The sequence below is a fragment of the Pinus tabuliformis genome, chromosome J (assembly GCF_031772625.1).
Source record: "Pinus tabuliformis cultivar Carrire ecotype Pingquan chromosome J, CPIR1, whole genome shotgun sequence".
Lineage (NCBI taxonomy): Eukaryota > Viridiplantae > Streptophyta > Pinopsida > Pinales > Pinaceae > Pinus > Pinus tabuliformis.
Genome location: NC_142295.1, coordinates 89,415,797 through 89,440,022, shown reverse-complemented (window position 1 = coordinate 89,440,022; position 24,226 = coordinate 89,415,797). Strand labels below are relative to the sequence as shown.

General features: G+C 41.0%; 1 protein-coding gene across 1 annotated transcript in view; it reads right to left on the bottom strand.

Annotated features, from left to right (window-relative positions):
• LOC149225657 (DENN (AEX-3) domain-containing protein) overlaps nucleotides 1-24,226 on the bottom strand; it is a 220,987-nt gene that overhangs the window by 79,596 nt on the left and 117,165 nt on the right. Inside the window, exon 13 of the mRNA XM_089377240.1 lies at nucleotides 5,731-5,781. Coding sequence (XP_089233366.1) covers nucleotides 5,731-5,781 — 51 coding nt within the window. The remainder of the gene's footprint in view (nucleotides 1-5,730; nucleotides 5,782-24,226) is intronic.

Genomic DNA, 24,226 nt, shown 5'->3' with positions numbered 1-24,226 from the left:
CCTCATCCTTGTGTTTTACTAATGCTCTATCTCTGTCTTGCTGTGATGAGTCTGGTTCTCTTAGACAGCTCTTGAATGAAATGCCAGATCTGAGGAAGGGTCAAGCCTCCATAGATAGTGTTATTATGACCATTCCGTCCTCACCATTGGTGACCTCTATTCCCTTCGATGCTGCCTATTCTGCCCCTCCTTCTGACCGGAGTCCTGACCCCCCATATAATCTTAGACCTTTAGCCAACAGAAAGGGAAAAGGGCTTGTTGTGAGCGGATTGGAGTTAGATATGGAGTCAACAGGCCAGAGGAAGCAAAGAGGAAGGAAAACTAATTTGTCGAAGGCACAGTTGAAGGCTGTCATCGACATTGCTGACGGGAAGCAGATGTCTCTTCCAGGGGTGCTTAGAGCAAAGCGGACACCCTCTGCGTGTTTACGATGATCATCCTATCCTACAATTGCAGGGGTCTAGCTAGCCTACCCAAAAAGCTAGCTCTGAAGGAAATGGTCAGGTCCAATAAACCTGATATTATTTTACTCCAAGAAACTCTGGGGAAGGGGGAAGAAGTTATAGGCTACCTCGTTAAGCTCCTTCTGGGCTGGAGCTTTCATGTCATTGACGCCAATGGTCACTCGGGAGGGGTGGCTCTGGGTTTCAACCCGAAGGTTCTTCGAGAGACCTCCTCTTGGGGATGGGAAAATGTACTGGTTGTGGAACTATACTCCATCGAACTTTGCATCCCCTTTCTCATTATCAATGTTTATGGTCCTGTTTCGGAACGGGAAAGGTTCTGGAACCCCTTCTTTGCTAAATCGTTTATGGCGCACCCAAATCTTATTATTGGCGGAGACCTTAATTTTTCTCTGGGGATGACAGAATCTTGGGGGGTCAGAGCAAGAGCAGATCCCCTTACCGACTTCTTTCTAAATAAACTGGCCTCCTCTCCTCTGGTGGATGTTACTCCGCTCAAGATGCGCCCGTCGTGGAGGAATCGAAGAATTGGCGATGATTGGGTAGGGAAGAAGCTTGACAGATTCCTTCTAGGTGATCCGCTGGCCGATAAGCTACAAGCATTCAGACATTGGGTTGGGGAAGGCGGTCTTTCTGACCATCTCCCTGTCTTTCTTGAAGTGAAGGGTGCTTTTTCTAAACCGGGCATTCCCTTTAAATTTAATGCCTCCTGGCTTTCGGATGAATCCTTCACTAGCCTTTTCCACAGCACTTGGAAGAATGCTAATCTCAGTGAAGATGAGAGTTGCAGCAAGGCTTTCATAGAAAATTTAACAAGGATGAAGGCGGCCGCTAAGCAATGGGCCCTCCAGAAAAAACTGAATGATGAAAAAATCCTGGAAAATGTCAACTCGGAGATTGCCCTTCTAGAAGACCCAGGCGGTATTGGTTATAGAACAGAAGAGTCTCGGGCCAGAATTTTAGAACTGGAGATGGAAAGGAAGAAAATCCTCCAGAGCAGGGAGGAGAGCTGGAGGTTAAAAAGTAGAGTGATCTGGTTGCAGGCGGGGGACGACAACACCAAGTTTTTCCAGAACTATGCCAAAGGAAGGAAAAATTCTAATACTATCTGGGAAATGAAGAAAACCAATGGTGATATGGCTCGATCTTTCGAAGAGTTAGCTTCTCTAGGGATCAATCATTTCAAGACCCTCTTCAAAGCGCCAGAGGAAGCTTCTATTGCTGAAGTTATAAGAGTTGCCCAGTTCTTTCCTAGGTTCATAGAGGAGGAAGGAAATGAATCTATCATGGCACCCGTTTCTAAGGAGGAGGTTGAAGATATTCTCAAATCTATGCAAAAGGACAAAAGCCCAGGCCCAGACGGTTGGACTGTCGAATTCTTCCATCATTTCTTCGAATTCATCGGTGATGAGCTAGTGGCAGTTGTGGAAGAATCCAGGTGCACAGGGACAATTCTCCATCCTTTCAACTCCACTTTTCTTGCCCTCATTCCCAAAACTGACCTCCCAGGCTCTTTTGAAGAATTCAGGCCCATATCCCTGTGCACCTGTGTTTATAAAATCATAGCAAAAGTTATTGCCTCCAGATTAAAACCTTTTCTCTCCAGAAATATTTCCCCTGAGCAATTTGGCTTCCTCGATGGCAGACAAATTCATGAAGCGGTTGGAGTTGCTCAAGAAACTCTTCATAGTCTAAAAATTGGGAAAAAAAGGAGCAGTAGTGAAGATCGATTTGTCAAAGGCTTTCGACAGAATCAGCTGGCTGTACCTCAGGCTTTTACTAACTCATCTGGGCTTCAGGTATGACTTTGTGAAATGGATAATGAGTTGTATTTCTACCTCCTCCATAGTTGTTCTGATTAATGGAGCAGCCTCCAGTTTCTTTAGTCCGGAACGCGGTCTGCGTCAAGGCTGCCCGCTCTCTCCCCTTCTGTTTCTGCTGGCAGCAGAGGGAATCAGCCTTATGATTCACGACGCAAAAAGACAAGGGTCTCTCAAAGGCATCGAAGCAGCTGAAAATTTCTGGGTTACCCACCTCCTATTCGTGGACGACATAATTCTTTTCAGTAATGGCAGCCTGGAGGATTGCAAGACGCTCAAAAGGATCATTGACCTTTTCCTGAAGGCTACTGGACTTTGCATTAATGAAAAAAAATCCTCTCTCACGTGCACAGGTATGTCCAGAGAAATGATGCGCAGTGTGAAGATGGTCCTAAACTTCGATGTCAAAGCGCTGGAGGATACCTTCAAATACTTGGGATTTCTTCTCAAACCTGATAACTACAGGAACAAAGATTGGAACTGGATCCTTGCAAGAATCAAATCCAAGCTGAAACACTGGAGTTTCAGATGGCTTTCCAGGGCAGGAAGGCTTGTGTTAATAAAATTTGTGCTTATGGCAGTTCTAGTCTATTGGGCTAGCCTGACGTGGGTTCCCAAAGGAATCCTATCCTCAATTGACAAACTTTGCAGCAGGTTTCTGTGGGCGGGGTCCAAGACAGAGAAGGTCACCCCGTGGATCGCCTGGGATAAAGTGGCTCATCCCAAAGAGTGGGGAGGTTGGGGGATAAAAAATATTCAATGTTTTTCCCAATCTTTAGCAGCAAAACTCGCATGGAGGCTCATCTCCTTTGACAACCTGTGGACTTCTATTTCAAAAAGAAAGTACATTGACCCTCTATCAACGATAGATTGGATCAGATTGCCAATAAAGACCTGCAAACACTCCTCGGTGGTTTGGAAAGCTGTGGTAGCCTCTGTCAATATTATTGAGAAGGGTTTGGCTTGGAGTGTGGGAGATGGCTCTCAAATAAGATTGGGTAGAGACCCCTGGATTGGGTGTTCAGAGCGGTTCTCTCTATCTCAGGGGTTGGTTGCTGTTTTAAAAGAGAAGGGACGTTACACATTAAATCAGGTGGCCGATCCCCGGGCTACCTCCATATGGAGCCAAGGGTGGATGCAAGGAATAGATTTACAATTGGATGAAGAATGGCTGGAGGAATGGGATTCGTACAGGAAAGACCTCCTCAACTCTTCTGTCAGGCTCTCAGACGCTCCTGATGAACTCCGGTGGGTCTTTGCTCAGAATGGCCTCTACTCTCCAAAGATGGGGTACAAATGGATGATGGACCAAAAAGGGTGGGAAAATCTGGCATGGTGGGCTAAGCCTCTATGGAAGTTAAAGAGTCCTCCGAAAACTAGACTCTTCTTTTGGTGTGTCCTGCTCCAGAAAGTCCCTTCTTGGGACTTTCTCCAAAGACGAGGTAGGATCGGTCCTGGATGGTGTCCTCTCTGCAAAGACAGCATCGAATCAGCTTATCCCCTGTTCCTTTTCTGCCCTTTCAACTCTAGTCTGTGGACCGAAACGTTAAGGTTACTTAAAATCCCTTATAGGTGGGAAGGGCAGGGGATTCTGGAAGCTTGGCAGAAGTGGTGGAAAGATGCTTCTAATGACAGAGAAAGATTCATTCCGCTTCTCATAACTTGGGGGACGCGGCTTGCCACGAATCAGGTCATATTCAAGGACTCCTTGCCGATTGAAACACTGGCTGCGGAAGGGGCTGCTATCTATGATAGCATCCCTGTCCCGCAGGCTACTCCTTCTTCCAGGTTGGTCAGGCAAGAAACGATAAGATATTCAATTCCGTGGGCTTATTATGATGGGGCCTCAGACATTAATGGTCGATGTGGGGCTGGCTTAATAATTCATTTTTCAAAGGACAAGACTGTTAAGGCTTCGGTCGGCCTAGGCCAAGGCTCCAATAATTTTGCTAAGTTGAAAGCTCTCCACCTTCTTCTTTGCTGGCTTGTCCTGAGGAATGTGCAAGAAGTTCAGATTTTCGGGGATTCTTTGAATACAGTGAGATGGTTCAATGGAACGCAATTATGCAGGAATCTCATCTTGTCTCCCCTGCTCAGAGAAGCAATTTGACTGAAAAGCCTTTTCACAGAGATTTCCCTTAGCCACATCTTCAGGGAAAGAAATTCTGAAGCTGATCGCCTCTCCAAAGAAGGCGCTGATCAAGACCTGGGGTCGTGGACTGTTTTAGAGGAGGAGAATGGGGTGGTTCGTCCTCTCGAACAGCCCATCTTCGAATAGCTTTCTTTTCTCAGAATTCTGTCACCTGTGTTTGTATATACTTGTTTTGTTTCAATTGTATTTTTTCTTCTGTCCTCTGTTTTTTTTCTCAGGTCTTATGGGTTGCTCTCCTTGTAAAAGGAGGCTCGTTTTGACCTGTCCTCTAGGATCCATATCATGTCTACGCTGGATCCTCTATTGGAAGCTGCTTGCTTCGTAGACCCTCAGACTTTACATCTCTGGATGATGTGCGTTTGCTGGTCGGGTCGTCTGCCCAGCCTCTGGAGTCCTTTCGGCGAGCGGCTTCTCAAAACGCAGTCCTTCTTCCTGTCATCCATTTGGGATTGACGTGCTGGCTCTTTGCCATCCGGGCAAAGGGATTTTGCGCTGGTTTCTTGATTAATAACCAGCTGTGACTTTATGCTTTTTCTTCCTTCAAGGCAAAGCACAAGTCTTCATGTAATGCTACGCATTTGCTTTGTAATCATCTATTTTATTAATAGAGAGTTCGCTTTTTTCTGTGGAAAAAAAAAGGTTCAATGCCACATCATACTTATATGGATCTGAGGCTAATACTAGATATTTAAAATAGCATCACATTCCATTGATAAAATGTTTCTTTTCTTTAAAACATATATAAAAGAAGGATATGATCATTTTCTAAAATTGGTCATTACAATAAAAATCTGATATACATAAGATGTTCAGAACACAAATGGCTGCCAGACCACTAGCAAAGGTGGAATACAAAAACTTTAAATTTAACCAATTTTAAAAATTTCCTTATAGCAAATTTAACCAACACTACTGCCAGTTGTCCAACACCATGAATGCTGCATTTGAAGCAAATATCTGCCAAACTACTTTTAGCCTGCAACATAAACTGAATGCCTGGTTTTTGCAAAGGCATGCAACAGCAGAACAAATTCCCAGCAAGGGAATGGCAGTAACAAAATTAAGCACTGTGTAGCATTACTAATATTCCTTCCATGAGAGGAAATTTTCAAACCATCATTTTTAATATAATCCATTAATAAAGCCATTCCCATCTACTTGATTCTAACAATGGACTAGACATCCAGGATACCTACCAGACAAAAGTTTCTCAACTTGGATCTCATAAGCTTGTATTTAATCAAAATCATAGAAACTGAATTTCTACAAAGTGTGAAAATACTGCTGAACTTACAATAAAAGGAACAGGTGCCTCCAGGAAGTCAAGCATTGCTTTTGGTAAAACCTGAACACATTACATAAAGCAATTTAAAATTCTAGAAAGACATAAAAATAAAAAGCACAACTGTAATTGCCATTTGCTACAGTTACTTTCATGTGCTACACACAAAGAAGGAATATTTGAGGATATTGAAACATAATAAAACTAAGAAACACACATGAAGAACCAACCAGATTAATAGGCACTGGCACAGCATCCTCAAAATGAGAAGGCCCATTTCTTAGACAGTCAATTATAGAAACTTCACCATAGCAATAATGGCCAGATTACTTGAATTTCAAAGCAAATAAGTTTAAGTGCTTATATTAAGTTTAAAAGGCATGCAAGATAGAAACAGTTAAATCAAAATACCATCAGAGCACACTGAGAGACATCCATGCCAATGTTTAGAAAACATATGAATTTGAAATTGCTGCTGTAATATTAGAACATAGTTTGGATATCCATATTTCACTGGCTTCGGTTACAGATGCTAAACAATTGAACTTGACTTGCTAAATAAGGGTTACAAGTAAATAAATAATCTATAGCCAAGAACAGACCTTTCATAACAATGAATTTATGCCTTCAAACTTCTTGACTACCTACCATAGTGGCAGGAAGTCTCCCCCACCCCTCGCTCTGACCCCTGGAACCACACTCCGAGCAGGAGCGCATAGGAAGCGCACTACCAGATTTCAGGAGCATGCTTCAGACATTTTGGGCAAACTCCCTGCCAATTTGGAAGTATGGCGCTCCTGAGGATGCTTGTGGAGCCAAGGAGCACACTCCCAAGGCACTTACTAGACGCTCCTAGTTAAACTTTTAACCCCAACAACCTGCCTAATTATTTCCTAGCAGATTATTACACAGACCAACTCAATAAAAAGCATGGCTGAGATTTTAACACGTAAATAAAATATATAACAGCGGAAGCAAACATTAACCAATCTCAAACACATGTACACATCATTTCAGCCCCTCAAATATATTGTTTCATTAACAATAATCTACATCATACAAGGGCCCCCTTCCTGAGATAATGGTCCTTTGAGGAAAAATACGAACACAGCAAAATCCTAGAAATGATCCAAATGGTCAAACCGCTTCAATCTGCTTGCTGATCTGGATACTTCCATTGCACTCTTCCTTGAACCCTGCATACTTGGATGGAAGCCTTTCTCTACCCAATCACTGAGATCTCACTATCTCACAGTGTCCTGTGTTGAAAGACATGTCTTCTCCCTTGTAGCCTAGCCATCCTCTTATAAGTTAGTTATTGACCAAGTCCAAAACCCTAATCTCCCAAGTGATTGACAGTTGAGATTAGATCTCTATTTCCCTTGACATCCAGAGTGGAGATTCATCTAATGCACTAATGCAAATAACCTTTGCATTTCATTAGATTACCTCACCTTTTCCTATAAAATCCAATTCCTTTAACAATTAAAGAAATTTCTATGGTTAAGTTTCAATTAATCCACTTCCACATGTCTAGACACTTAGAGTTGTGCAGAAGTACCAACCTGTGCTACTCTCATCAACAGTCCTTAGTGACGAAGGTATTTTGGAAGAACCACCTGCAACCAACTTCATCTTCAGTCTTGGAACAATGTCCCATGAATCATCCTTCGCAACGGCTTTCCTCCAAACCTCATGGTTTGCTACCTCTTCAATGATGTTACTAATCAATGCCATGTAGTCCGGAAAATTCTTTGAAGGCCTACTCTCCCTGGATGTGCTCTTAGGAGCCTCCACATGCTCCTAAGCATCCCTCAATGTCTACTCAAACCACCTATGTCTCTTGACAAAACTGTTGGAAGAATTCTTGTTATTGATGTCAAAGGGAACACTTGCTCAAGAAGTCAATCACATAAGAGTGTAGAGGCCTTCAAGCCCTTTCCAACGAGTACTTACTCGCTTCCTAACTCCTACTCGTTGGTGAGGTACTGAATTATTAAGTTGACAAACCCATATTCTTCAAGTCGGCCTACATGAACTCAAGTCGGCCCCTCTCCAAACGATGTGTCTATTCAAAACGTGAAGAAACTATTATAAATATGGGCTCATTCATCCTCAATTGACCATCCAACTTGGTCTAGAACACATACAAGCAAATTTGCCTCTGAGGCAAGAAAAGGAAGAAAAACCAACTAACTCATTGTGTCATTTATCCGCCACTTGAGCCAGTGATGTGGTCCCTCCCCCATCTGCCATGATCTTATATTTGAAGGTGGGCCTCCCGAACCTAAAGGTATGCCTTGTCATGTGGTAATTGAGTATTGTAGTTTGCCTATCATGGACACTTCTAGGCATGAAATAATGGGGGGATTCAGCAGAAAGAATGGGCTAGGATTGTGCTCTTGCCCCTATACCACTTTTGGATATTAACCTTGGATTCTAGTCCCGTGGGATCTCTCTTTTACTGACCATTTGGTTTTAGGGATGGTATTTCATGGGAAACCCTGATTTTGATTGCGTGGTCCCACTCCCTTATGCACATATATTATCCCCTTTCCACTCATTATTACCCCATTCATCATTTCTCCCACCTCGGTCCACATTCCTCCACTAGGTCCACAAAGGGTTGGCTCACCCCTTCCCCTTGCCCACACCTTGGGTTAGGCCTAAAATGATGCTCTGGAGGTTGATGCAACTAAAAAGAATGATAAAAGCATATTTGGCCACATTCAACAGGAAAATGTACCACAAAATGCAAAAGATGGTCGAGACAAGCACATTTAGCACGTGGGCAAAATCCAATACATGAGCTCTACCCCATCATCATGGTCATCACCCTAGTTCCTACAAGTTCTATGAACCTCTTTCATCATATAAGAACCCATGCCTGTCCCAACCCCTAGTGGGCAATGAACCGCCCTACCTTAAAAGAGGGTATTCACTGTTATATCTTATGCATCATGCTCTTACCCCTTGAGCCCCGAGCAGTTAATCAAAGAAAATCATTAAAAGGCAAAAGGCATATAAAGAAGGGTGGAAAAATCAAGGTCAGGGCACCTCATGTACCACAATTGCTCCCTCCTATACATTAAAAACCCAAATGTGGGCTTCACTTTTATTAGCCACCCTTGTACCCCAGCATGTGTCCCAGGGTTGCCCCTTCTCATCCCCTACTTCATTCACCTATCTGTCACATGCCACCACCTTTTGAAGGATGTACCTTGAACATATTATACCCTTCAGAAGTAGAAACCACCTAATAGGATACTTGGTTAACCCTATTTGGAGTTTAGGAGACATTGGCACATCCCGAAGCCCATTATGAAGGGCAAGCCATTATGGAGTCCCCACCCATGGTCCATGGTCGGTAAGCTCATTTACTCTATTTCTCTAATGACTTGTTGTATTGGAAGGCTAGGGGACGCATTGGATCTTATGAAGGATTGCAGATGGTCTCCATCTTGGGTTTGGTCTCCCTATACAAGGTCCTAATCCTTCAAAGGGCTACATAGGCACATGTAGAGTGTGTGCTGAGAGCCATGGGCCTCCACAGCAGTAGACAGTACTCCATGTATCCTCGAGGATGTCCAAAGATGCTAGACATTCACCCATTGGACGAGGAAGATGCACCTGGCTCACCTTTCACCAGTCGGCCCCATAGATGTACCATACACTTAGAAGATTATCTACAGGTATCTTCGACTCATTTGAAGACCCATGAAGTTATTATTGCGCCCCCACACCCACTGGGAGCACCACAAGTTTATTGTTTGGAGAACAAAGGCCAACCCCTTGTCCATCACTTTTGAGGGTCCTATTCCTCATTATGGCAGCGATGGACCTCATCAACCCACTTGGAGGGCCCTGCGACATGTATTATTCATCATCTCACCTCTTAAAAGGTTTATTATTTCATTGGTGAGCTAGTTTGGTGGGCTTGTCGCCAAAAGTTAGATTATTAGCACATTATTTTATTTTTGAGGCTTATGGAGGCCAAGGAGACTAATTCAAACTCCTCATTAGTGTATAAATACAAGTGAGATGAGTTTATTTGCTCATCATCACTTTGGATTGGATCTCTTCTCTTTCTTGAGAATTTCGCACTTTTTCTTGGAGGATGAATTGGAGCTTTAAAGATGAATTTTGATGTTTGGATTTGGTTTATCTTATCTTGGAGCTTCTCTATTGTCAAATTTTGGATGGTTGGATATGTTCTATTACATGTAAGTACATGTTTTTAATGTCATTCTTGTTTTACTTTGTCATATACATCAGATTGGGATTTTCACCATTTTTAGAGCCAATTGTCGCATGCATTCGCTGCTTAAATTGTGGAATTTTGTCTCTATATAGCATCTCTCAATGTATGGACCATGTAATTTGAATGAAATTTCCTAGGGATAATTCTACTAACGAATTCATCTTGATAAGCCATCTCCTTTTGCAAGTCAAAAGTATAAAAGTTGTAAGGTTGCTTCCCTTTGCGCTAGAAGGCTAGAGAGGTAGTCTTAAGGCCTCCTTGACTAAGAAACGAAGTCCTCATTCATATTTATCATAGAATCCATTCTCCCAATACTAAGGCACTGATCTACCAAGAGCAGGTCACACAAAATCAATTATTTTTCACCTTTTCTTAGGTCTAGCTAGGTTGGGTCACCTGGGGCATCATTTTCCTGATGAAATAGTCATCCAAAAAGTTCGATCTCCTAGCCTCCCCTGCATTGGTGACTCCGCAAGGCCTCCTCCAATTTTGAAGCCATTCCGACGATGGAGTTGTGAGAAAAGCCAAGCCCTAGCTTCGAGATCAAACTTTGCCCTGGTTAAAAACATCATTGCCCTAGTGAGTATTCTTTTGTTTATCCTTTCCCCTTTGTCTGGGTTACGAACATCATTGGTTGCTAAACTCTTACCTCCTAACCTAGGTTGGGTCCACTTTGTCCCATTCCTTTGAAAAGACAATTCTTCAAGAACCATTCAGGATTATCAATTTCAATAAGGATTTTAAGGATTGGGAAACTTTTTCACAAGTCATATTCCCTAAACCTAACCCTCAAATTCTCCCATCCTTCTCCTAGAAGACATTGTACCTTGCTTAGAAAGTAAGCAAGCTCTATTTTTCAATCGCTTATGGAAAGGAATTATTTGGGTCACTCTATATCCACTTGTTGATTTATCCTTCATTTGTGACTCCATATATACCGGGTCTCCTCCTATCGATGAAAGTTCGTAAATAGTAGAACCTTAGTTGAGGTGACAGTGGTCTAAGTCTCCATTTATTGCCCTTGGTCTAGCATTTGCCCCTTTTGGGATCCCCTTTAGGTCCCCTGCTAGTTTGAGCGGTAACATGAACTAAGGAGTTGATCAAGGAGACAAGCAAAGGTTTTCTCATTGGGTTTTGGTCATACTTTTCTGTGGTTTTTCTTGGGTTCTTCATTTATCTTTGTGCAGACTTTCGGCGCTCCCTTAGATCCAATCTCAACCTACTTAAGTCCTTGGAGCAGTCTCTTTTGACAAGTAGTTTTGGCCTTGTATTTACAAACCTGTGACAAGATATTTCAGCCCTGTGGAGAGTTGTCACAAGGCAGTTTTTTACCTTCTTTTGGAGCAGAATTTTCAGCCTATTGGGATCAGAAAACTTGGCCCTCAGAGCCACAGATTTCAGACATGTGTAAGTTGCTCTCTCTAACCCTAATGGCCATTGTTGTGTCTAGGCTAAACTCCTCGAGACAAATGAGTACGTACCCATTCCTAAACATAACCCCATATCCTTTGTCCTTAATCACTGAGGCTAAGAGCAAGTTCATCTTCAATCCTGGTGCAAACAACACATCCTTGGCTTCCATTGTCCCTCCCTTTTAACTCTAGCGGGAACATAATCATTCCAACATCCTTCACTGTATACCTGACATAATTAGAAAGAACCACATATGAATTTAAGTCATTCTCCATCAGTCGGCTCTTGTGCTTCTATCATATGGCAGCATGCACCATTATCCAAGTACCAAACACTCTCGATAATGATACTAGTAGATAGACAAGTGACAAATATGAAGTCCTTGAACATTGCTACAAACTCATCAACTTGAACCTATGTTGATGATGTAGACTATTGCAACATCCCCTTCCCTTTCTTCTTTTCCAAACACTATGATGCATTGTGCCCATTTTTTTGGCAATGAAGCACTTGAGTTTACTGAAGTTGTTCTTCCTCCCTCACTGAGAGGTTGCGCCATCACTATTACTCTTGGAAACGATCCCTTCGCCCTTCTTGACCATATCGACCAAAGCCAGGTTCTCCTCTCCATCTCCCTACCTGTTGGCATCAGAACCCTCTCGAGTCTCTTCCTCAATGCAGTCATCCTAAAGCCTTTCTCACTTGGTAAGTTTCTCACAAGCACAAATTCCCTGGAGAAATGGTTCCCATGACTTTGGAAAACTATTCAATGCCACATTTACAAGCTCTACGACCTCCACTTTCTCCCCAGTGGTTGCAAGTTGATCCTTTATCTGGGTGATCCTCATCAAGCAAATAGTAACATTATCAAACCTTGACATTTGCATGGATCTAAGCTTGTTTCTCAAGTTCATCTTCCTGTTCATGTTGTCATTGAAAAACAAGTCCACTAGAGCCTTCAACATCTCTCTAGCTATCTTCTTCTTTGCCAAGTGAGGAATCAAGTGATCATTCACAACATTTGTCACGACCTATTGAGTTTTAATGTCCTCAATCTACCAACTACGTTGCATCGATTGGTTGTTGGATCTCCTTGTCAACAATCTCCCAAAAGCCATTTTCTTTCAACAGCAAAGCAACCCTTGCCTTCCAAGTTAGGAAATTAGATCCTCAATCCAACCTATCCACAAATATCAAACTAATTGTTGCCATCTCTAGATCTAATAATTATAGCCTTGTGCTAAGTCCTTCTAGCACTCACAAGAAATACAAAAAGTTATTGGTTTATAGATGTGCTAAGATCTCCTAATGGATATGTATTTTCGTCCTTTGAAAACACTCACAAAAAATTATTTTTTGTCGTACCCCTAACTTCTACAATCTCTCTCTCCCCCTCTGAAGAATGATCTTTGCCTATCTCTGGCCTATTACGCAATCTTCCCTGTTCCTTTGCAGCCACATACTCTACCTAATTGTTGTACTCGGTTGTTGCTTTTGTACTCTAACCTTTGTACAGCCCTGTCAGTGGTTGCTGGCTAGCAGCTACTTATCGTCACCTGCTCATGTCCAACTGCCACTCTTTCTACTCACTATTGTATACATACAATGTCTATCTTCAATCTTATGCATGTACAACCACCGTCAACTTTATGTTGTCGTCATCCATTGTGTATGGGCCCCTCGTGCGTGCTATGTACCATTGTTGTCATACTTTGCATTATCGTTACCTGATCCGTGCAAGTACATCATTGTGCATTTGTGATGCCTACTTTTTTGTACTCGATGGCCCAATCCTTGTATAGTTGTTTTTTCCTTTTGGTGGCTCACCTACCACGTCCCTCACGCACAGGTCACTTTACAACCAACCCTTTCGTTTATTTATTCTTTTTTTACTTTATCTATTCTCTAATGTTGATGTTAATAGTCATACGATCACCATACGAAATTTTCGTTACCATTGTACAGCGACAATCATCTACAATGTAGCTGTTAAGTGTGAGTACCCATATTAATTGTTTGTACCATGCGTGCTAGGAGAAAAACCTCGTACAACCACATACTATGTTGTATTTGTGTGGATTTCCGCGTAGAATGGTCCCTCAAAGCTCTGATACAATGTTAATTTTCCTAACCCATGGTCTTTTAATCCTGAACAAGCTTCCATTCTTTCTGGGTAATGGTGACTTTACTTATTGCCCTCATAGTAGGGGGGAAGGGGGGCAATGTTGTTGACAATGTATTATCCAACCATGACTTTCTCCCGCACATCCAACACCTCTTTGTCTCTTGTCTCCCCCTAACAGACCATGCCCTCCTCACCTTCTCCCTTTCCCACTCTACCTCCTCCTCTCCCCCGCCCTCCAATCCATCCTGCTAACCCCTCGTACTACCTTTCTTTTCGCTAAAGATTATTTAGACTCATATACCACCTGCCTCAAGGACTTGCTCTCCTACTCCATTTCCCACCTCAAGTCAATGAACACAACCACAACCAAATATGAGATACTTCTCACTTCCCTAGCGGAGGCAGCCCTGGATTCCCACCCCCACTATACTCATTAACATGGCCATAAACGCCCCCTTGGATCCTGTCCCATGAACTGTTGGCTCAACAATGAATGCAAGTCCCTTCATAAACGGCTTTATCTCACTCTCAAGCATGACCCATATTCGTCCCCTGCCTCCGCAAAACTTATCGCCAACTCCTACATCGTGAAAAGCGAACCTTTGCCACCTAGAGGAGAAGGGTACTTCTTGAGGTTCTTCACCACTCCCCGAAACACTTATGGCATAATCTTTCTCCTAAACACCATGCCATCCCACCTTACCTTAATCCCCAGTCCTTGTTCCCCCACACAACCCTTCTCTATGATATTCTTAGACAACCTACTATCTGCATACAACCCACTCATTATGCCACCTTTTTTTCTAAGAGGGACATTAGGAGAGTGATTAGATCTATCAATACTAACAGAGCAGCGAAATAGGAAGGGTTTCAAGTCAAATTCCTTAAACAGAATCTTGTCTCTTGAGTCCTACAATGCAGATTTATTTAAATTTGTTGTGTGTTCAGGCTTTAGCTCCTCTTGGACAAGACACATTATTCACCCAATCCACAAATTAGGGAGTAATTTTGATCCGAACAACTACTAAACTATCATGGTGGGTAATACATTCTACAAGATTTAGCCAATGTTACACCAGTGGCTTAAGGAGAACCAACTTTTTGACCAAGCTACCAAACGATTGGTCACATCCTCACCCTGCAAGCCATTATTGAGGAGGCTCGTCATTGTTGCTCAAAGGTTTAAAGTTGCTTTGTAAATTTCCGGAAAGCATTTGACACAGTTCCAAGGGAGGCCTGGTTCCATAGGCTCCATGAAATTTGCATATCCACGGCCCTCTTGGCAGCCACTATGACACTGTATGAGTTAGTTTTGGGATGGCTCAAGACGGAAAATGACCCTTCCAATTTCATCCAAGGTACCATTGGAGTCAATTAGGATTTCCCCCTCTCATCAACCGTCTTCAAGATTTATATTAATGAGTTGGAGTTGGAGTATGTCCTACATGAGAATACCTAGGAGGGGGATAGTTGTAATCTACACCAGGTGTTGATTTCTCTCCTTTTCGTCGATGGCATGGTCTTGTTGGCTTCTTCTCCTGGGGAATTATAGAGACAGATTGATGCACTATCCAACTTTTGCATCAACCTGGGTCAACCTGGGGGGAACCAAGGTTCTCGTACTTAATGCATCGAAGAAATCTCTAACAAACTTACATTTCTACTATCAAGCCATTCAAATTGAGTTCACCACCGCTTACACATACTTGGGGGTACAGTTCACAGGACCTCGTTTTGGCATGCAATAGCCACTCCAGTCTCAACTAAGTAAAGAATATGGTCCCCTAACCCTCATTGAGTGATAACGTTTTTAGAGTCACAAGCCTGGAGGAAGTCCAACCCCTACTTCTCAAACTCATCATTCATTGTAAGCGGACAGTTCCACGACCCATTATTCAGGCATTGTTCAATGTCCACCCATTTCGCATAGAGATCATTTTCCATTTGGTTTCTCTCCTTAATAGACTGATATTTCAGAAACTCGACACTGGGAGAGAGAGGTATTCCTATCTTGCTCTTTGCTCATCAAAGGCTCTTGCCTCAATCCCCCTTAGTTAGGATGGCATCTGTTGCACTCAAATTATCAAAGCTCCAGGGAAAGCGAAAGTACCAACTTTTTCAACAAGTATCGGATCACATATCAGTAGTCCATCCTAGGAGGTTTTTTAACCTCGTTGATTACCTGTGTTTTTAGACACGGCTAATCAGAAGAGTTTTTCCCTCCAGCTTAAACCCCAAAGTTAGGGTGAAATTTATTGTTGAATTATTAGGTGAGTCCTAGTGTTTTTTAGTCGAGTCTAATGTAAAAGTGGTTTAGGAATAATTTAAGCTAGTTGGCTTAATTATTTTATTACAAATCACTTGGTTTACTAGATCATATTGTGTCGCAAATGGGTTATGTGTCTTGAGGGTCTAAGACAAATGTGTATTTCCTCTTTGAGTCTTGTAAAAGAAAAATCTTATGTATTAGAGGGTTGGAAAAATAATTACATCCCCTTGCAAAATAAAATTAAATCCCAAGCCAGAAAATTAATTAATTAGAGTCAAATTAAATTGTCTTAGGAAAATTAATTCTCCAAATGGAAAAATCTTTGGGTCTTAAAAGAGAATTTTTAAAGGTCTTGGACCTTGGTAGTTAAGTCAAAGTCAAGTGTTTGAGAAAATTAGCTCAAAATAATTAATTTTAAGCTAATTAAAATGGAATTAAATGATAAATTCGAAAATTCCTCAAAAATAAAAAATCAAGGGCCAAGATTGAAAGATCTTGAAGTGTTTATCAACAGCCAAAATTATTTTGACAAGGATCAAAGAAACTAGCCGTTATTTTTCCATTTGGAAGATTTATCTATAAATTAGAGAGTCAGTTGAGTCTCTAGTCATCTTGATCTCTGGCTAGAATTGTTGCTGAAGCATTTTGTAAACTATTGTCCCACTAGGAACTATTTTTTCTACTATAATAAAAGACTTTGGGGTGCAACTCGAGGTGTTCTTGTTCATTGATCTGTGGTATGTATTGACTACGGGCTTCCTATGTGGTGCTTTATATTATTATTTTGAGATAATACATAGTGTTTGCAAGTACTCAATCCTTGGTCTCCAAGTTCACAGACTGTGGGCAAGGGTTACTTTGCTTGGATCCTTAGTTTTTATATGGTGGATTGAATCTTTGCTAGGGCTATAGTGAGCATATAAATTTTCTGAAGCGTTTTAGCCATTCTTTCAAGGAAAAAATATTATAAAAAATATTTTCTCAAAATCTATCTAAAAAACCCTTGTATAATTTGTAAATAATTTTGTAATTTTAATTGTAAATTATTTTTCTGGTTTCGGTTGGGCTTTTTAGATTTATTTTGTATATATTTGGGGTTTTGGGTGTTGTAATTATATTTTTGCAAGTTGGATCAAGCGATTAAGTGGAAAAAGAGCTAGATCTAGGCCCCTGAGGGTAAAATCTAACCTCTTGAAAAAATTGCAGGGATACCCAGGGAAGAATTTTTAAAAAATCAAAGAGTTGAAGCATAAAAAAAATTGAGAAATGGTTTCAAGGATTTCATGGCTCCCAGCCTCGGTTTTTTCCTCCAAACCCCCAGCGTCACCTCTCTGGCCTCCTGCATCAAGATTTTCAGCCTTCCTAAGGTTGGTCGTGACCCTTAAGGGTTGTGGCTTCGTTTCTTTTCCCTATCCAGCAGGTCGAAAAGGCCTTGCAGCCTCCTCTTTGGCCATCCTAGGCCTGTCATAGGCCTCTTGTTATGCAACCATCCCAAAAAATAGAAGAAGAGATAGATCAACGACTTCAAAATTAACCGCTTCAAGGGGGAAAACTCCTTTACATTACACAAATGAACAATTCTTGGATAATACAAATGACAAGACCTCATTTCTCTATATAGGAGTCTAAGGGATCACAATATAATCAGAGCCTACATAACAATAACATTGTAGGGGCACAAAAATAACAATAGTGAGCTTCTGTTGGGCATAATAATAACAATATGGGGACTACATGAGCACAACAATACAATAAGGGTTTGCACTAATAACAACAAGGGGCTACACTAGTAGTATAGGGACCTAACATGCCCCTCTCCTTCAAAAAAGTGTTGTCCTCAACGCGTGAATAGTTCTCGACGCTTCTGTATAAAATTCTCATCCTCCCATGTGGAATCTTCAGTGGGTAAGTTCTTCCACTTGATGAGATACTATGAAATTGATCGATTTCGTAGCTATCAAGTTCTCGTTTCCGTGACTGCTTCAGGTTACAATATGATTTTTCCTTCCTCGTCAAGTTACGGCAATATTGTTTGAAATGGGAACTTCTCACCTATAACCTTCTTTAAGCATGAAACATGGAAAACTAGGTGCACTCGGGAAGATGCAGGAAGCTCCACTTTGTATGCCATAGTACCAATATTTTGCAACACCTTGTAAGGACCATAGTACCTTGGTGATAATTTGTTATCCTTCTTAGCTTGCTTGAGAGACATTTGTTTGTATGGTTCTAGTCATAAAAATACCCAGTTGCCTACAACAAAACTTCTTTCGCTGCGCTGTTGATCTGCCTGTTGTTTTATTCAATTTTGCGTCAAAGTGAAGTCATCCTTTAAGAGTTGGAGAACTTGTTGTTGATGCTCGATGTGATCTTGCAGTACTTGAACCTTAGAATTGTTGTTCAAGACTTTTTCGAGACCTGTAGAAATAGATGATTTCGCTGTTTGAACCTCTAGTGAACATAATTGTGCAATTATGCCCCGTTGTTCTTTCTTTAGAAGCTTTGTCACACAATTAGAGTTGATTATCTTTCCTGGTTTCCTTGCGATACCCCTTAATGCAACTTCCTTTCCTTCCCAAAATAAAATCAAGAAAAGTTTTTGAAAATTAAAAGCTATCATACCCAAAGATTGTAACCATTGGACTCCTAGTACAATATCAGCACCACCCATTGGAATGGAAAGCATTGGACTATTCAATACATATTCTCCCATGGATAGCTTGATATTATGGCACTTTCCAGAGCAATTTATGGTTCCTCCACTTGCAACCATCACTTTACACTATGGTGCTGGATATAGGAAGCAATTCAATTCCTTGGCTATCTTACAATGAATAAAATTATGGGTACTACCCGAATCAATCAACACTATTACCTTTTTCTTCTTGATATGTCCTTCTATATTGAGTGTTTGAGGTGTGGTAATTCTTGTCAATGCATTACAAGATATGGCCGGATTCATTTCTTCTTTCTCTAGGGTTGGTTCCTGGTGTATATCCTCTTCTTTTGACATTTCTTGTTCATTTTCTTCCTCCTCTTCTCAATCTATGTAAATTAATTTCTTCTCAGCACACTTCTGACCTTTAGTGTATCTGGTATCACAACTGTAACAGAGACCTTTTGCTCTTTTTTCTTCCAATTGTTGCAGTGCCAACCTTGTAGGTTGTGGAAGGCTAGGAGAAACAACACTTTCGATGAATCATATTCCTAAAGACGAACCTCATGTTGGATGTTATCCTTTAAAGTCCCTATGAAGACATCAATCCTATGCTGCTCTAAAATATCATTTACCGTTATATTCAATTTTTGGAAGTCGTCAATGTGCTCCACCATTGACCCCTTTCGTTTGAGATTTATCAATTGGCTAAAGAAAGTGTTGCTCTGTGTATCCTCATAATGTGCTATCATTTCCTCAACAAAAATTGACCAAGTGACAATTTGTCTACGAGAGCAAAGCCATCGATACCATACAAACTAATTGGGTTCCAAATATAAAGTTGTAATGCGTACTTTTTGCATGTTTTGCACATTATGGAGATTGAAATATTGATCTATCAATAGTATCCATGTTACGAGATCCTTGCCATCAAACTTCCTCATATCAATATTTGGAACGTGGTGGGTCTTCAATCCAAGGTTAGAGTCTATGAAATCATGATTAACATTTCTTTTGTTCTCATTATGAGTTTTCTCTACTACCTTTTCTCCATTACGAAGTCTTTCTTATAGCAACTTTGTCAAACCTTCGATGTCTTTCTTCAAATCTTCCATGTTGCCTTTCAGTTTTGCTTCTATACCATCGATCTTAGCTTCCATGCCATTCTTCAAACCATTCATCTTAGCTTCAATTCCATTCTTCAAACCATCCATCTTAGCTTCAGTTACTTTTTGTGAGAGCGAAATTTGTTGCACTTGGTCTCGTAATTTTGATATATCATGTTGCATTTCTTCCTCTTCTTCATGTGTCATAGTAGAGATTCAGGTTGCTTACTAGGTGTTTTCATTTTCTTTCTTCGGGTCATCAATAAATGATATTTATGCTTCACAATGCCCTTTGAATCACTTCAAACTACTTTCTCAAACAAAACTTATGCAAATTTAAAGCTAAAAATAAAAACTACACGCCTTATTTTTTCGCTTTGTAGGAGCTTGATATTGAATATGAGGTATCTCTGTAATTTCGAAACTCCAGGGACTAAAATTGCGTCCTATGGTAGCCCTCTGAGTCCTCTTTCCAACCCCACAAGTCTAATCGAGATTGGATTCTCCAATAAAGAGTTATGCCCAATCTCCCACGATGACCTGATTATAGACTAGTTCAGAAGAGCGAACTTATACTTAGTGCCTCGTGTCACTGTTTCGACCTTCGGCCTTGAAAATGATACCCAACAAACTACATTTTGTCCTCTTTCTATCACATTTTATGAAATTTAAATCTGATACTCAAAGAGAAAGTTATGATGATTTTCTCAAGGTCCCCTGTTTGAGATCGCTTTTTGGAGCCTACAAAAACCCTAACTTCCTCGGCTCATATCTCCAAACATGTAGCGAGAGAAGATCTGAAATTCGTTCATGAGGTTCATCAAGATTTCGGCTCAAATGGGTTTTAATTTCAGCTTCTGAAGCTTCGTAGAAAAAAACTTATTGCTAATACGCCACGATGACCTATTTGAAGCAGTAAAACCCTAAAATCCAAAGCTTGAATCCGAAATGCCATGCAACCAACTCACAAAATAGAAGAGATAGATCAAAGACTTCAAAATTAGCCTCTTCGAGGGGGAAACCTCCTTTACATTACACAAATGAACAATTCTTGGATGATACAAATGACAAGACCTCATTTCTATATATAGGAGTCTAAGGGGTCACAATATAATCAGAGCCTACATAACAATAATATTGTAGGGGCACAACAATAACAATAGTGGGCTTCTATGGGGCACAATAATAACAATATGGAGGCTACATGGGCACAACAATACAATAAGGGGGTTGCACTAATAACAATAAGGGGCTACACTAGTAGTATAGGGAACTAACACCTTTCATCCTCTCTGTCCTCCTCCGTCCACCTCCTCTCCTCCTCAACCTTTGTCCTCCTCCGCTCCCTCTCCTCTCGGCCTCCATCCTCCCTCGGCTCCTCCACTCCCTCTCCTCTCAGCCTCCATGCTCCCTCGGCTCCTCCACTCCCTTTCCTCTCGACCTCCATCCTCCCTCGACTCCTCTGCTCCCCTCTGGCCCCTTGCTCCCTTGAACCGCAACCCTAAAAGGGCTTGCGGCCACCTCTTTTGAGGCCTCCCAAGGATGTCGCAAGCCTTATGGCCTTAAAACCCTAGGTCGCAACCCGATTTGGCACCTCCTAAGCCCAACGGCAACCTCTTTTGGGCATGTTGTAAAGCCTATTAGGTCTATTACCCTAGGCACAGGCCTATTGAGGTCTTTTCCATTTATTTTGGCCTCTCTCTTGCCCTCTCTTGGCCCTAAAATGGCATATACTTATCTCTAAAAATTGTCTAGACTAATTGTGGGTGTAATTTGCAGAGAAAATTGTGGGTGTGTTTCCGGTAAAAAGCAATGTTGCGAACATCTCTATAGCATCCTGATTTTATCTCGAAATCACAATTTGGCCTAGCCGATGTCTGCCGATTTTTAAAGATATTTTGATGGTATCTTAATTTTTCCGATGTTTGCCGATTTTTACCAATATTTTCCCAATTTTTACGATTTTTTTGTTTTCTGAACCCTTGTCGATTTTATCTCGATGCTGATGTTCGCAACATTGGTATAAAGTCATTGGACAAAATTTTGCACAAGTTGGGCTAGTAGACTTCAAGGCCTAGGGCCTAAGGGTTTGATCTCCTAACCCTTGTCTCCTCATTGTTTCATTTCAGCAAGCAAATTAACTCATAGCAGTGATAAAAACATCCTAAATTGCCTTGAAATTCATCTTAGAAGTTGCTTGACATATTAAGGAATAAATTGCATAAGTTGGGCAATCATAGATTGGCATGAATCTTGAAGTTTTTGGTAACTGATATTTCTGCATAATAAGTCTGATATAACAGTGGTAAATTTCATATTTGAAAGGCTAATCCATCCAAATTCTTAAGTTGGTTAAGTATACTTGATAGTTGGGTTTCTCTTCATCACATTGGGCAAGTATATGCACTTCATTTGGTATCTAAGCTAATTTACTTACTGCTGTCATAAAATCTTTTACTGTTGTCATAATAGTCATTTACTACTCATAAAAGAATCATTGGAACATAAAGTGCACAAGTGTTTTCGTAGCTCTATATTTTTGTTACTTGTTCCTAGTATTTACATTGTGTAAGTGACTAACATTGTGTTTCCTTGTGAGTTTATATGCTACAAAGTTTGAAAATTCACATCTAATAAACTCACTCTATAAGCACATTTCAAATCTTTGGTTTAATTACATAAATTGTTCCTAAGTCTCCCCAATTCAAGTGGTATTGAAATAACTTGTTTCATTGTGTATCTAATTGGTGGAAATCATTGGATAATTGTCATAATCATAAGAATTTTGGCATCTTGATGTGTTTATCTTAAACATTTGGCATCTTAAGTTCATTGGTTATTTGGCATCTTGTGGAATATTGTTGAAGTTTACACTTGTATCGTTCAGGATTTATCTTTCTTAAGATTGTATCTGAATATTGTTAAGTACTCTTGCTTTAAGATAAATTCACAATAAGTATGTAAGTAACTTACACAATCTTAATTCAAGACCAATTTCACTCATCATATTGCATTAAGCATACTAAGTCTAGATTGCATTAATAATTTACCTCCTAGCATAAGCTAGGCTAATAGAAACATAGGGCAACCCTTCTCATCTAGCTTGAGGGGCCTCGGCAACTCTTCGGTGGTTAACACAGTGACCTTGCAATCGTCAGAGCCACAGTCTATGCAGCGCCAGAGGCATTGGGTGACAAGGGCACAACAGAAGGTATCGTTAATCAAGCTCTAGCATGCTTCCTGTTGGCCTCCTTTCCACAACCTATCTTGGACCCCAGCTTCAAAATAGTTAAGGGAAGGTTACATTTAGATTAGGCATATAACTGAAAATAACCAAGATCACTGCATCACAAATAGGTCATACGGTTTGCATATCATTTAGGTTAGTCAATCATCTCAAGCAGTGGGTGTACATCCGGTCATTTGGTTCCAATTTACCATAAGCAAGAATTTGTGACTCCATTAAGGCACTGGTCTCGTACCCTAAAATCTAATCGAATTAATAACCTCGCTTAAATTTGACCAAGTGGCTAGGCCACTCATCTGTGTCTCCAAAAAAAGTTGGTTTCTAACTTGTTTTCCTCCATCTCATTCCATAGGGACTACTCCCCATAGCCTGTTGTTGGGAGACAGCTAGAACGGAGTGGGCGGGGATCAATGATAGCCCTCGTCCTGAGCGTTGTCTGTACAATTCGGGCGACAATAGGATCAAGGCTGGTTCTCTGAGACTTCTTGAGTTCTCCAGTCGTTGACTATCTCCCCAGAGCACCTTCCCCCATTCAACTTCTCCCTCAATGCGCCAAGACACCTCTTGCCAACTCAATAGGTATTACCAGGCCATTAGAGAGGATATCTACACATTGTATGTTTGGGTCGCTTAGATCTCACCTCCAATGAGCTTAGGCTCCAAGATGTCCTTCCTAGAGAACATTTTCACACTATAGGATGGCATCATAGTTCGCACCCCTTACACATACCAACATCGGATGCATTCACTTAGGATCCTACTAAGACAATTCCATGTTGGTTGTCATCAAATCTACATATACATGAACCGCCATATACCACGATAGGATAGGATCTACCGATTATGTAACCTGTAGAAGATAAAGACAGAGACAAACCTTCTTCAATCCCATTAACCTACTTTTGTGGTCATCAGTTGGATATTAGTAAATTTACTTACTTTCTTAACGTCAACAACCTAACTAATTATTTCCTAGCAAATTTCTTTTTGTACATTCAATTATTGCACAAATCCACTAAATAAAAAGCACAAGTGAGATTTTAATGGTGGAACCAAACATTGACCAATATCAAACACATGCACACAATTTCTACCCTTCAAAGTATGTTGCTTTATTAGCAATAATCTACACCATACAAGGGCTTCCTCTTGGAATATGGCCCTGTAAAGAAAAATACAAATACAACAAAAACATAAAAATGATCCAGTTGATCAAACCCTTTATAAATTTTGCTTCATTGATATGGATCCTTCTTCCTTGTTGCCCCTTGCACTCTTCCTCGAACCCTTCACACTTGGATGAAAGTCCTCCACCCAATCACTAAGATCTCACTATCTCATTATGTCTTGTGTTTCACTCATGTGACTGTCCCTGATCGTACCCTGCACCTTGGCCATGTCTTGTATTGAGACCAGTCTTTCTTCAAAAAG